Source organism: Callospermophilus lateralis, chromosome 3, assembly GCF_048772815.1.
Source record: "Callospermophilus lateralis isolate mCalLat2 chromosome 3, mCalLat2.hap1, whole genome shotgun sequence".
Classification (NCBI taxonomy): Eukaryota; Metazoa; Chordata; class Mammalia; order Rodentia; family Sciuridae; genus Callospermophilus; species Callospermophilus lateralis.
This window is the reverse complement of record NC_135307.1, coordinates 108371339-108386569: the sequence shown is the minus strand read 5'-3', so window position 1 is coordinate 108386569 and position 15231 is coordinate 108371339. Positions and strand designations below refer to the sequence as shown.

The following is a 15231-nucleotide window of genomic DNA, read 5'->3' as shown; positions in this document are numbered from 1 at the left end:
GATTGCAAATTTGAGGCCAGCCCTGGATACTACTTAGTAAGACCCTGTGTTTATAGCTCAGTGGTAGAGCACCCTGTTCCTGAATTCAAACTCCACAGAAACAAAACAAAACAATCCACAGTGGTCTTGACAATGTTTTGCCCAGAATGTGACAAATGCCAAAAGTAAAACATAAAAACAAATGCTTTTTCTTAAATACTTTCAAGATAAAAAAGCATGGTTTAGATTCTAGTGAATGAGAAAATTAGAAAGTGAAGCCAGGTGTGGTGGTGCATGCCTATAATCCTAGCTGCGCAAGAGGTTGAGGCAGGAGAATTGCACATTCAAAGTCAGCCTCAGCAACTTAGTGAGGGCTTAAGCAATTTAACCAGACCCTGTCTCTGAATAAAAAATAAAAAGGAATGGGGATGTGACGCCATGGTTAAACACCTGTTATGGTTTAGATGTGATGTCCCCCAAAAGCTCCTGTGTGACACAATGCAAGAAGGTTTGGAGGAGAAATGACTGGGTTATAAGAGTCAACCCAATCAATGGATTAATCCCCTGTAGGGATTACCTGAGGGGTATCTGAAGTGGTATGGTGTGACTTTGTTGCATATATTTTTATCTGGCAAGTAGAGACCTCTCTCTCTGCTTTTTGATCACCATGAGTGTTTCCCTCTGCCACACTCTTCCACCATGATGTCCCACTTCACCTAGAGCCCGGAAGAATGGAGCCAGCTTTCTCTGAAACCCTGAGCCCTCAAATAAACTTTTCTTTCCTAAAAATTGTTCTGGTAAGATCTTTTAGGTGGAGTGGTGAAAAAGCTGACTAAAACAGCGCCTCTGAGTTCAATCCTGGTACCACGGTTTTTAAAAACAGAAAAGAAAGAAAGTGAGGGGAGCTGCCTCAAAGGAGCTACCAAAGGCACTGGGCTCAGGAATCTTTGTGTTGTTCATTAAAAGACTTTATTCCACTGCTAGACACATTCAAATGAAACATGCTCTTTAACTCATAGAAACATTATCTTACAGAAATAGCAGAAAACCCTGTCTCTTAGTTCTTTATTGTTGTTTGAAGTCAAGAAGAAAATTAAAAGTTTAGGGGTATAAAGTATTCTCTGCTGATATTTTAAGTCGCATACATAAGGAAAAGTATTCATAATGCTAATTGTTATTAGAGATGAACACATACTTTTGAATATACTATGAACAGTCTTAAAAGCATTGTAGTCAATTTTGGCCAAAATTATTCTCATAATGAAATTTAAAACTTGATTTTTAGTACTAGTACACGTATTACCTTTACTCTCAGAATTTATATTAATCTATACTTTACATCTTTTTTAGGTCTTGGAGTATGGCTCAAGGACAAAACCTGATATTATCACAAATAAATGATTTTATTTCTTCAGTGACCAAGGGAACCTAAAGAGAAGGAATTTGTAGGTACTGAGGAACATGATGTCTGAAATTGAAAAAGTAAATACTTATTTTTCATTAATTTTGTTTAAGATGGACACAATACTGTTATTTAATTATTTACTTTTATGTGGTGCTGAGGTTGGAACACAGTGCCTCACATGTGCTAGGCAAGGGCTCTACCATTAAACTAAAATTCCAGCCCTCATTAATATAGTTCTTAAACACAATCCCACTTTTATGTGAAGACTTCAACTTAAGAAATAATTTCAGTGCCAGAGAAAAGAATCAGTTGTGTTAAATTTATAGCCAACATGGTGTCAATCTAAGTTAATTCTGAAGAGTGGTTTCTTGATTGAGAACTTCGCACTGATTTTAAAATGTGATCTGTGTGAAAGACGGGAAAGGACAGGAGAGATAACAGCATAACAAAAGAAAATTTCTCAGTCTCTTTCTGAAATTGAAATAAGCAGTCAGCTTGTTTGATTTCAAATCCCTACACCCTAAATACAAGCTCATATGTATAAGCAAAATGAAAACTGCCTTATGGCATATTTTTTCTAAAATAGACACTCTACCAGATGTTTAGGAATCTTCATAGGGATTGAGTTAAGATGTAATCTAATATGGTTTATATAAATATGTAGTCACTTTGTATGATTACTTTCCCCCCTACATTTGCCAATTTTTCATCCTACTCAGTAGTATATACATTGGAGATACTCCAAAACCTAAAAAAAAAAGATGTAAAGTATAGATTAATATAAATTCTGAGAGTAAAGGTAAGATGTGTACTGTTACTAAAAATCAAGTTTTAAATTTCATTATGAGAATAATAATTTTGGCCAAAATTGACTACAATGCTTTTAAGACTGTTCATAGTATATTCAAAAGTATGTGTTCATCTCTAATAACAATTAGCATTATGAATACTTTTCCTTATGTATGCGACTTAAAATATCAGCAGAGAATACTTTATACCCCCAAACTTTTAATTCTCTTCTTGACTTCAAACAACAATAAAGAACTAAGAGACAGGGTTTTCTGCTATTTCTGTAAGATAAGTTTCTATGAGTTAAAGAGCATGTTTCATTTGAATGTGTCTAGCAGTGGACTCGGGAATAAGGTCTTTTATGCATAGCAACATTATTTTACTTTGGAATGTCACAAATTTTCAGAAAAGTAGAAATGGCTTTGTCAACATAAACACAAAAATACATTCATAAACCAATCAGAAATAGGTGTGGTGGCACACCCTATAATCCCAGCAACTTGGGAGGCTAAGGCAGGATGATTCAAAGTTTGAGGCCAACCTGGGAAAATTAGTGAGACCCTAATTCATTAACAAAAAATAAAGGTGGTGATGATGTGGTTTAGTGGTAGAGCACTCTTGGGTTCAATCCCCAGTATACGTGGCAAAACACTACCCCCACAACAACAAATAAACAACAAGAAAAGATACTACTTTTCGATTAGCAATAAATTTTGATTATCCAAATCTGTCTTCTGCTCCACTAAACTACACAGCAGGGATGGGGGTGGGGCAACCAAAGTTGCCTATATATATAATAAATATAACTTGTAATATGAGAATTTTCCTCAAATTTGCCTTTAAAATTCTGAAATGATATTTTAAAACTGAATCATTAATGCTAATATAGATGGCTATACCTTAAAGGATTTATAACTCTCAGAAATTCAATAATTAGTTTTCCTAATTAAGAGGAAATTCAGAAGTCAGGTTCATTATAGCTCTATTTCTAAATGACTGATCCTGAAGATCAGTCATTGATCAATGAAAAAAAGAGATTTGAAAAGATCCTTGAGCATGCTATAAAACACTGGGACATGACATCAGCTGTGGTGGTACTCCCCTGTAATCCCAGCAATTTAAGAAGCTGAGGCAAGAAGATCACAAGTTTGAGGTCAGTGTGGGCAACTTAGAGAAACCCTGTCTCAAAAATAAAAAGGATTGGGGCTGGGGATGTGGCTCAAGCGGTAGCGCACTCGCCTGGCATGCATGCGATGCGGTCCGGATTTGATCCTCAGTACCACATACAAACAAAGATGTTGTATCCGCCGATAATTAAAAAAAAAATAAATATTAAAATTCTCTCTCCCCCCCCTCACTCTCTCTTTAAAAAAATAAAATAAAAATAAAAATAAAAAGGATTGGGGATGTAGCTCAGTGGTAAAGTGACCCTGGGTTCAGTCTCCAGTAACACACACACACACACACACACACAATCCCAATCCCAATCCCAATCCTCATTCTTCTCCAGGCTACCTGTGCTAATCCCATCAAAAGGCTTAAATCTGTTCTGTTCAAGGATTAACAGAGAAACAAAAAAACTTCCTGAACAAAAACAAACATTATCTCCACTTCAAATCTTAGGAAAATAATTCAGAAGGAACTAATTAAACACCAAAGAAACTGATTTTAGTGGAAAGGGTTAGCAAGAATGGTGATTCTTTAACCTGAGATTAGCCATCTACCTAAAACAGTCCAACAAACACTTCCATACCAACAATTCAATTAAATAATAAAATCTCAAACCTCAGCAGTTCTAAATGCTCTGAATCCATCTCTCCTTCAAGTGTTCCTAAAAATCAGTAGGAGTTGGAATATTATCATAAATTCATATTTGCCAAAGAATTCAAAATGAAGTAAAATGAAGACTTTTTCAAAATAAAGTCTCTTAAGAATTTTTTTTTTCCTTTAATTTCACAATGACCTTGCACCTCATTAGGCTCAAGAGATCCCCATGTCTCAGCCTCCCAGGTAGCTGGGACTGCACTACTCTGAAGTATCTATGCACCATGCTGAGTGCTTAACCTTTTTTGTTTTGTTTTGTTTTGTTTTTAGTTATAGTTGGACACAATACATTTGTTTATTTATTTATTTTTATGTGGTGATGGGGATCAAACCAGGGCCTTAGGTAAGCGCTCTACCACTGAGCCACAATCCCAGCCTTCCTAACCTTCTTTGTCTCATTTAACCCTCACAATAACCATAAAAGGTCAGTGTTATTACTTCCACATTACAGATAAAAAATGTGAAGCTTAGGGTAAATAATTTAAATATCTCTTCTACCTTCAAAGTCCCAAACCCTTAGATATTCCTTCCAATTTCTGTTAGTTTGTCATAAAGAATAAAAATATATCTGACCATTAAAGAAAAAGAACCCCTCCTACTGTCCAGAGTTACTTTTCATTCCTTAAAATTCCTGGTAATTTTTATTATCACTTTTAAGACAGCAAGATGCTCTACAATACTGGATATGAAATTTCAGTGTCACAAACAACAAGAGAGCTAATGTTATAATGTAAATTGCTGGGTCTCAAGTCTAAAGTTTCTGTTTTGGGGGCCTGGGATGAGGTCTTAAATTTGAATTTTTAAAAAAATGTAGCATATGGTTTATTTATTTTCTTTTAGATTTTTTTTTTTTTTTTTTTGTGCTGGGCATTGAACCCAGGCAAGCATTCTACCCAACCCTACATTTGAAATTTCAACACATTCTCAGACACTGTTGATACTCTTACATAGCCTATTGCTTTATTAGATGGGAAAAGGAAGTACATCCCTCTCACCTTAGCTATCACCTCATGTGAAAACACTTCTCTACAGTATTCTCAACAACAACAAAAACCCACTTAAGGTTTAAAAATACCTCCAAGACCTAAATGCTAAGATTTCTTTTTCTTTCTTTTTTCTAACTTTGCAAAGGCTATAATGGCACCAGTGACCATTAAGGCAGTATAAATTCAGGCAAAGAAAAAATAAGGACAAAATATATATAAAATATGCCCAAGCCTTTTACCATTCATGCTTTACTTCTTCAACCTGAGAAGTCTTTTCTTTGGACTTCTAGGACAAGAGAGAAGCCAAAAGAAAAAGGAAGTAGATTGTTTTATAATACCAAACCCCAAATGAAGACAGGTTCTCAAAATAAATAGAATTTTGCTCTATAAATAGAAAATCTCAAAATGCTCTAAAAATTCCTGCTTCTCTTTTGTCACACGTCCTCTTATCTCAAAAGAACTGTTCCTCTTACTAAAGAGTGACCAAAGTCTATTCTTTTTTAGATAGCTTAAGTATTGATTATGCCAATGTCATCTAGGATGAATGACTTCAGGGAAAAGAATTTGTTAAAGATGTCTCCTCAGTTATCCAAGAAGGCTTCTTGTGTAGGTGCTCTCAACCATGACTAAATTGTACTGAGAGAAATATATTTTAAAATATTAATATGGTCTGGCACCTTCCTGATGCTAATGCTCTCAGGCCCATCCTGATGGCACAACTGGGAAATTAACTGAAGAGAAAAGCAATCTTCCCTCTGCTCTCTACTTTCAGATGTCCCTCCTCCCTAGCTAGCTTTGCTATGCAGACTCCTTCTATAGATACACAGAGATAAAACATGCTCTCACACACAAATAACTCTCTGCAGGAACTCAAAATCAAAGTCTAACCCCATGGTTTTTAAGTGAGCAAGTCCAATTTCCTTCTTTGTAGCTCTTGACACATGCTGGCTAGGAGCCGTCTGGAGTTTTGCTGCCTTGTTCCTGCACCAGAAGGCTCTGCACTGTAGGTCAGGGGATGATAAGGAAATGAACAGTGTAATTTCCAAGGCCTCTGAACACGGCCCTGTCAGCAACTCTGGAGGCAGGTTACTCAAGCATAGCTTGAAGAGTGCAAACCACAGAGAGGAGGGCTCAGATAGGCAGCAAGTGGCAGGATCTCAGCTGCGTATGTTACTGTCACCTCTAGCCTGAAAGCCCAAGTCCTGCTGCCTGTCTGGATAAGCTCAGCTGGCAAAAGCTCTTATACCCAAATGGAAAATATACAGTGCACATGGGGGAGCAAAATTAAGATCTAAGACTTAAGATTTTCCATGTACTCTTGTGTAAAAACAAAAACATTTAGTGCTCTTTCAGTTTCCATAAGATTGCATATGCTGGCAAACCCACAGTAACAGCCATCTAACCCACTCCAAGGATGGAGCCAAAAAGTAAACTTAATTCATATGACATCTGAAATTCAACAAGACCACTTCAATATCCTCTGAAGCCTATTTTTGGTCTTTTCCCCCTTTCCAACTATAAATACCAGGAACTTTAGAACATCACCAACATGCAAATTTCCCAACCCAGTTTGGAACCTGTAAGCACAGTACAGAAAATCTTATCCAATATGTTTTATATTTTTATTCTGGGCTTCCTGTATAGTGGAATGTTGTTATATTTTAGTCCATTATTGCTTAGGATAGATGAAGCCATATTTTAATTCAACCTGTGTTTTCTAATACTTATTGAATTTAATCTTGCAACAACCTTATGTTCATAATTTTCTTCATGAAAAGAATGAGTCAGAGCAATTAAGTAATTTGGTCAAGATCACTGAGGTAATAAGTGGCAGAGCTAGAATACAAACTTAGGTAGTCTGGCTAGAGAGTAGTACACTTTTAAGTACTAAGTCATATATGAGTTGATGTGAAATTTAAATTTTGAAGAATGGCATTTAAAATTAGAGGTGGCTCCCAGAACCTGTCTTATAAGAAAATTCACAAAGACACTCAAACTATAATGTAGAAAGCAATTATTTGGGGCTGGTGATGTAGCTCAGTGGTAGAGTACTTGCCTAGCATACGAGAGGCTCTGGATTCAATCCCCAGTACTGGGAGGGGAAAAATAGAGACTTATGGAAATGCAGATTTCTGGGTTCTTATCTCCAAAGTACATTTATCAGATCTGGAGTAGGGTCCAGAAATCTGCATTTTTTAAATTCAAGGAATGTGTTTGATATACATGGTTTTATGGAATACCCTTTTAGATACTCCATTGTAGTTGGTATACTGTAAGCTTTCAAAAAACAGGGACCATCTCTGTTTTATTCACCAGAGTGTATAACCCATCACCCAGTACAATACCTAAAACCTAAATGCACTTGTTTGCTGGTTGGATGGGGGGTGGGGTATGTCTATAATCCCTTCAATTCCGTAGGCTGAGGGAGGAGGATCAAAAGTTCAAGGTCAGCCTCAGCGATTTAGTGAGACCTGAAGTAATTTAGCAAGACTCTGTCTCAAAAAAATAAATAACAAGTGCCTCTGGATTAAATCCCCACTACCCAATAAAGTAAAATAAATAAAATGTAGTTTACTGTATTGAATGAAAGTGACCAGGGGGGAGGGGGGATAGTAGAGGATAGGAAAGGCAGCAGAATACAACAGACACCAGAATGGCAATATGTAAATCAATGGTTGTGCAACTGATGTGATTCTGCAATTTGTATATGGGGTAAAAATGGGAGTTCATATCCCACTTGAATCAAAGTGTGAAATATGATATATCAAGAACTATGTAATGTTTTGAACAACCTACAATAAAAAATTAATTTAAAAAAAAAAAAAAGAAAGAAAGTGACCAGAGTATCCATAATGTATCTTCTCTTTATAAACAATAAGGATTGGAATGTAGCTCACTGGAACCAGCTTGCTTCACATGTGCAAAGCTCTAGGTTTGATCCCCAGCATGAAAAAGGTAAAAAGAAAGACCCACTTAATAATAATCACAATCATTTGAGGATCTGCCTATCACTGATGTGTTCAAGTAAGAAGCACCAGAACAGGATAATTTTTTTTCTTATCTGCAATTGCCAAATAAAGAAAAAACTAGCATTACATAATTGGTATTGATATAGTTATATAGGAGGAATAAGTTCTAATGTTTTAAAGCATAGCAAGATGATTATAGTTCACAATTTATTATATATTTTATAAAGAACCAGAAGAGTTGAGTAAGGTTTCTAATAAAAAGAAAAGACACTTTTAAAAAATATTTTTTAATTGTCAATAGACCTTTTATTTATTTATTTGTTTGTATGTTTGTTTGTTTATTTATGGTGCTGAGGATGGAACCCAGGGCCTCACATATGCCAGGCAACTGCTCTACCACTGAACCACAACCCTAGCCCGACACATGTTTAAGGAGATGGACCTCACATGTTTAAGGAGATGGACCTAACCTGATCATTGCACACTGTACATATGTATTCAATTATCACACTGTATTCCATAAAGAGGTATAATTATTGTCAGTTTAGAACTAGCAATGCCTCAAATAATTACAAAAAATATTCCCGAAGACACAAAATCCCTCCCTCCCCCATTAATGAGTTAAGCTCAAAGCTTTTTTTTTTTTTTGGTGTGGGGTGGTTGGGGAAGTAGGGTTTGCTGGAACTGAACCCAGGGGCGCTTAACCACTTATCACATTAACCACTTATCACATCCCTTTTTATATTTTACTTTGAGACAGAGTCTAAGTTGTTTAGGGCCTCCCTAAGCCTCCCAAGCTGTTGGGATTACAGACGGGTGGCACAAAGCCTGGCTTCAAAGACATTTTAAAAACAACTTTTCCTCTTTATATCCAACAGGATATAGATTCTCTCCTAGCTGTTATTCATTGCAAATATCATCACCTCACCTAAGTACCTTTAATTTGAAACATCCTTTGTTTACTGAGTGTCTATAATGTTGAAGTTTCTATGAAAACAAAGTGAAAATGGTCTTGGAATACCTGGGCATTTACATCCAATGTTTCTAAAGGTAGTCTTCAAATACTGGAGACTTCATGCCAGTTAAAAATTTGTTAAGAAATCCAGAATAGCAACATGCCCTAAGAATTTGGTGTCCAAAAATCTGGCTCCCATGCTTGGTTTTGCCAGTAATTATCTGTGAGATCCAGGTAATGATCTCCCTGGTCTTAATTTACTCTTCTATAAAGTGAAGAAATTGGACAAGATAATCTTTCTCTGGGGCTCTCCTTAAATTACAATACCTAGAAGGAAAACAGAACTGCTGAAAAGATAAATTAAGCTTGTAGTTCAAGATTGCAACTCTGTACCATAAAAATATCAACTTCTTTATTTTTTCCATGAAGGTAAACACTTGAGGGCACTGGACTTCAGGAAGCAAGGCTGTCTGCTATGCTTGTCAACAGCTGTACAAAGTGGAGGAAGGTGTTAAATGAGAAAGCCTTGGGTCAGAAGGAATAAGAGATCTGACCTTGACTGGGCATTGAGGGATTGCAATAAGAGAGAAATGAACTGGAAGGCATAAACTAGGGCAGGAATACAAAACCAAGGGCAAAGGAAGATGCTCTTACAACATGGATATGATAGCATGCATGATCAGAATACAAAAGAGTAAAAGTCATACTATGTCATTTTTTTTTTTATATTCTAAATGAATGGGTAAAGTGGCAAACATATGCATCATTCTGAAAATAAGCAGAATCTGACATACAAACATGGGAAAGCAGAGTGAAGTATTCCTACCCTGTAAGATCAAAAGCAGCTGCTAAGGAAAGGTCAGGGATCTCCTGGTTGTAAAAAACTCTTCAGGCACTAGAGCCTTTGAGTAAAACTCATATCATTTGGAGGGGAAAAAAAGGAAAGAGGTCTCACCTTAAACTCTTGGACATAAGCTCTGACAGCACAGACAGATCACTGCTGTCTGTGGTTTGTAAATTCCTTTTTCCTTGTTTGTCAGAGTGGTCACATGTGCACTAAGCTCAGAACACTCAGGCACCCTCCCTCCTGCCTACCTTCTTTTCCATCCCTAAACTTGTAACAACTTATCAATCAAACCAAACACAAGGAAGCAGGCAGGAGCCAGAAGGTTCTATCTTTTTATTCCTCAACATTCCCTCTCCCAGTCTCTTCAGTTGGCAAGAAGTATGAGGCAGGTGTGTTCAACAACAATTCAGGGCAACAGCAGTTGCTGAGCCATCTCTGGTTATCTCCTAGAACCCTGGGAAACAACACAATGAGCCACCTGACAGAAAGGTGTAGTGGAGTAAAAGTGGATGCCATTAAGGGGAATCTGCATCCCAGACTGATAGAAAATTTCCCTGGCCACACCCTGAGATATCTACTTTATGAGAGAGAAAGTCCTGAGGTAGAAATTTGAATATTCAAATCTGCCTCATTAGATAGTAGTCAATGTCTTGACAATTCTACCTGCACCACAGAATCTACTGTTTTCTTTCCTATTTCCAAGGGGAAGCGGGTGATATGTGAAAGGAACTCCAGTCAACACGCTCTGAATTTTATGAGTTTCTCTTTTTCATGACAGTTCCCAGCTTAAGGGTATGCAATTTCAGATTATATCAAAACATCTATTTTGCTGGTTTGGTTCTGTTGGTTGTTCCTACAAAGAAAGAACATTCCAAACCAGTTAGGCCATAGACAAGCCCGCCTTTCTTTCTTTTTCTTTTCTTTTTTTGGTACTTGGAATTGAACCCAGGGGTGCTGTACCACTGAGTTACATCCCAAGCCCTTTTTATTTTTTGAAACAAGATCTTCCTAAATTGTCCAAGCTGGCCTAGTATTACAGACGTGCACCATGCTACCTGGCAACAAACCTAACCTAATCTCCACTTCTTTTAAGGGTCCTGAGGATCGAACGCTGGGGTGTTTTAATATCACTGAGCTATACCAAGCCTTTATTTATTTTTTTTTTTTTAAAGAGAGAGAATTTTTAAATATTTATTTATTTATTTGTTTTTTAGTTTTTGGCGGACACAATATCTTTATATGTATGTGGTGCTGAGGATCAAACCCGGGCCGCACGCATGCCAGGCGAGAGCACTACCGCTTGAGCCACATCCTCAGCCCCATTTTTCTTTCTTTCTTTCTTTCTTTAATTATTTATTTATTCATTCATTCATTCATTCATTCATTCTGGTGCTGGGGAACAAATCCAGAGCCTTGTGCATGCAAAGCAAGCACTCTACCAACTGAGCTATATCCCCAGCCCACCATTTTTTATTTTGAGACAGGATCTCTAAATTGCTGAGGCTAGCCTTGAACTCCTGATCCTCTGGCCTCAGCCTCCTGAGTAGCTGGGGTTACAGAAGTACATTGCCATATCTTGCTAGGCCTTCATTTTAGACAAAAATTCTTAAAAGAGGTTTATATAGACTTTGCTTTAAAACATAATACTAATCATCAAATGCTGGCTGAGTACCTATTATGCCCCAAATCCTGGGTTTTGAACCCTGGGACTCCTGCTTTCTAGGTAAGCACTCTCCCACTAAGAGCTATACCCCCAACTCTTCTTTCCCTGCTCTGGTCCCAGAAATGCTCTCTTCCTGAAATCATGGTTTCTATCTCTTAGCAACTTCCAAACATTTATTTAAATAATTATCTTATTGGCCAAAGGCAATATGGTAAAGCACCCTCAAAACCAGTATGTCTAAAACTGGTTAAGGAACAGGAAGGAATGGTGAAAACAGGCTCTTGCTTATGGTAACATAAAACTGCACAGTAAATTTTCTCCTTCTAAAAGTACTTCCCAGCAATTTTACATTTCTTCCCCAAAACGAATGCTGTCTGTCTCCTTTTTGTCTCTCATTCCACTGCCCCATTCTTACAGTCTGAGAGGCAAAGCTTAATAGCAAAGCTATATTATTAAAGGTCAAAATTTCCTGGCACCAAGGTGTATTCTTTTTATTATTTTTAAGAGTTGATCTCCCCCCGCAACCCCCGCAACGTTTTTCTTGGTGCCTTATAGTTGTACATAATGGTGGGAGTTGTTGTTACATATTCGTACATGCACAGACCAAGATATTTTCTTAGCTGAATGGATTGCATCTTTCAGCAATTTTAATCTGAAGGTCAGTTATCCACCAGTCCATACACCAATGAGAGAAAATGGGTTCCATTTGCTTTTCTATTGGAGACAACCATGGACATTTAGATTTAAATCCAGTATAAAGCTAAACAATAAGCAATATTCATCCTTTCACTCATAGATTACAACTGGGCTTAGAAGATTACAACGTAAGTAAATTAAAAAAAAAAAAAAAATGAAAGCCACCCTCAAAAGTACTTTTGGGTACAGGAAGAACAAAAACTATGAATATGGATACATGGTAAAAGTTTCTTGAAGCCAGATGTAGGGAACAGTCTAATAGGCCTGGAACAGAAGCAAGAGCTCCTGGTACTCCAAGGCCTCTTTAAAACAGTATTAAACAATATTATCCATCTGTACCCCTGAGAAAATGGCAAATCACAACCAACACAAGATGAGCAATGCCTATAGCCAGCGGGAACTTGACTCTACTAAGGTGGACTATGGCATCTGCCACCTAAAGCAGGCAGGCTCTCTGGCAGCTGTCACTTGTAAAAAGGAATAAGCCATTGTTTAGTGGAAGAAATTCAAAGCTCTCTTAACCAGAAAAACCCAGATGTTGCTAAAAGCTACAGATGTGCCAGAGTCAAAGACCAACGTACCTAGAGCAAAGAAAACACAAGCTACCACTAAAATCTAGGCACTAAGAGGGCACCACCACCCACACATGCACATCTAGCCTTTATTTATTAACACTTACATATGGAAATAGATATTCCCTGCTGTAGCTGATTAATTACAGAGAAATCAATTTATACTGCATCTGCTGGGATCAGCTAAAAGCACAGGGTGAACAGAACACAGAGCAGAAAATCAAGAGCCAATGAACACTTCATCACCAGTCCAGCTGCTTCATAGGAAACTGTAAGCTGCTCAAATTTAAGGCAGCCTGAATTGGCCCCAGATGCACACCTATTCTTCTCTAGCACTGAGAGACCTTCACTCAGACATTTACTGAGGTATCAACTAAGATCATCTTCTCAGAGGAGCAACGCAATCTTTTTTTTTTTTTAATTTATTTTTTTAAGAGAGAGAGAGAGAACTTCTTAATATTTATTTTTTAGTTTTCGGCGGACACAACATCTTTGTTTGTATGTGGTGCTGAGGATCGAACCCCGGCTGAACGCATGCCAGGTGAGCGCGCTACCGCTTGAGCCACATCCCCAGCCCGGAGCGACACAGGCACCTATCCTTTTAAGTCAAGCAAAAGACAAGGTATCATTATACTATTAGGCAGCTACAAAACCACCACGATACTGATTCCCAATAATTGCAGAAGGTACCTGGCAAAGAGATACGCTTTCAGTGGCCAAAAATTCTTCCTAGGCCAAACTTTCATAGCTACAACAGTAACTCATAAAGCCTGATTAAGTATTTCATAGTATAGTCAGGACCTCCTGCCCCCTTGTTTACCAGAACAGCAACTGTGTCCTTAATGCTCTTTGGTAGCCACCAATAGAACACTTGGTAGATAAGCCATGAAATTTTATCAATCTTTTAGTTCTTCCAGAAATAAAACACCATCAATTATTCCATTAAGAACAGCCCTATACATGTAAACAAAAGCTAATTAAGTTTATCAATTATTATGAATCCAATAATGAAATATCATTCAAGCTGGAAACCACATAAAAGTCTGGTGCTAGCCTCTAGCAACAAGTGTCCAAGATGGAACAAGGTGTGAGAAAATTCATTCTACCAAGTAGAATTCTAAGAAGATATCCTATTCCAAAATGTCTCTCTTGCTGTAAATGAGCCTATAGGGAATCCACTAATTTGGAACAAAACCACATTATCATTACCAGCTGCTCTGACCTTGTAATTGGTCATTACCCACAAACAAAGAAACCTCCAACAGAGTATATACAGCATTTGGCAGTTAGTCCAGGGCAGTTTTGCCTAGCAGTGAGTGGGCAGTCAGATCCGGCCACCTCTTACCTTTTCAGACTTGACTTTCTTTAGCGGGCGACACTCATTCTCCCCTTCCTCTGGCTCCGGTTTAGTTCCCAAAGGATTGAGTGCTGCCCCAGGCTCAAGAGCTATACTCCCAAGTGGCTCCACAGCTCCTGTATCCACCCCTGTACTTCCATCATACTGACCACCCCGTCCTCCCAAGGGAACCGGCTGGAGGACCCCAGGATCCTTTTCTGAACAAGTCCCCACTCCTTCGCTTCTCTCCTTCTTGCTCTTAGACGAGCTGTTCTCCTTCTCCTTTTTGGAGCCGGCTACACTGCGGGATGCCTTACCGGCCTTCTCTGAGCCCTTGGGAGCAATAGCAGCAACCAGGCCTCCTGCATTGGCACCATCTCCTGAGCGCCCCTGCACCTCTTTCTTGCTAGCTGCCCCCTCACTTGGAGTGAACAAGGAAGTCCCTGGAGTGGGTTTGCTAGTGTCTTTTCCACTCTTATTCCTTTTGGATTTTGATTTGCCTTCCTTCCCTTGAGGACCTGGCACTGGGGTCACAAACTTGATGTTGTCTGGTAGTGTGGCCACAGCATTGGGAGCTGGTATCCCCACCTCCTTTGAGCCTGACATTTCCAGTTTCTGCTGGTCCTTTTCCAGATCGGCGTCCAGGTCAATGATGAGATTCCCTACTCCAATGTCCCATTCATCCCCACTGTCGTATGTCTCAACCGGGTTTGCATCCACTCCTTTCCCTCCGGAGGCTCCACTGCTCAAGGACATCTTAGAGTCAACGTCCCACCTCAAGATTCAAGGCTCTTCCTTGCCCCCAGCTTTCCTATTTTCAGCTTCAGCTATGTTCTCAGACCTGCCACATTGGTCAGTACATGCCCAGTGGACAACATCATTGCTGGAAAAAGAAAATTTAAAAAGCTGTTAAAAGAAACAATACAGGCAAGGAAACAGCCTGAAATAAACTCCCACATAAAACAGACCCTTCCTGTGTGACTATCATATCACAATGGACCAAACAAACAGGTTCAACTGTATTTCTAACCAAGTCACACTGGACCTAGAGAAAAGTTAATTCCCATTCCATCTCCTCATGGGGATAATACAATATCTTCAATTACCCAGAGATTCTATAGTAAGTCTTAACTATTAGTTAGTTTCCCCTTCCTGAGACTTATTTCTACAATCACAACTAGCTGGCAATTCTCCTTCAATCAGTACAGGC

At 38.3% G+C, this 15231-nt stretch overlaps 1 protein-coding gene across 4 annotated transcripts in view; it reads right to left on the bottom strand.

Annotated features, from left to right (window-relative positions):
* Znf609 (zinc finger protein 609) overlaps positions 1 to 15231 on the bottom strand; it is a 197165-nt gene that overhangs the window by 159750 nt on the left and 22184 nt on the right. For 3 of the 4 annotated variants that reach the window (XM_076850938.1, XM_076850940.1, XM_076850939.1), the window contains exon 2: positions 14031 to 14904. In XM_076850938.1, the coding sequence (XP_076707053.1) occupies positions 14031 to 14777 (747 nt within the window). In that variant the 5' untranslated portion in view covers positions 14778 to 14904. The remainder of the gene's footprint in view (positions 1 to 14030; positions 14905 to 15231) is intronic. The other variant, XM_076850942.1, reaches the window with a different exon arrangement.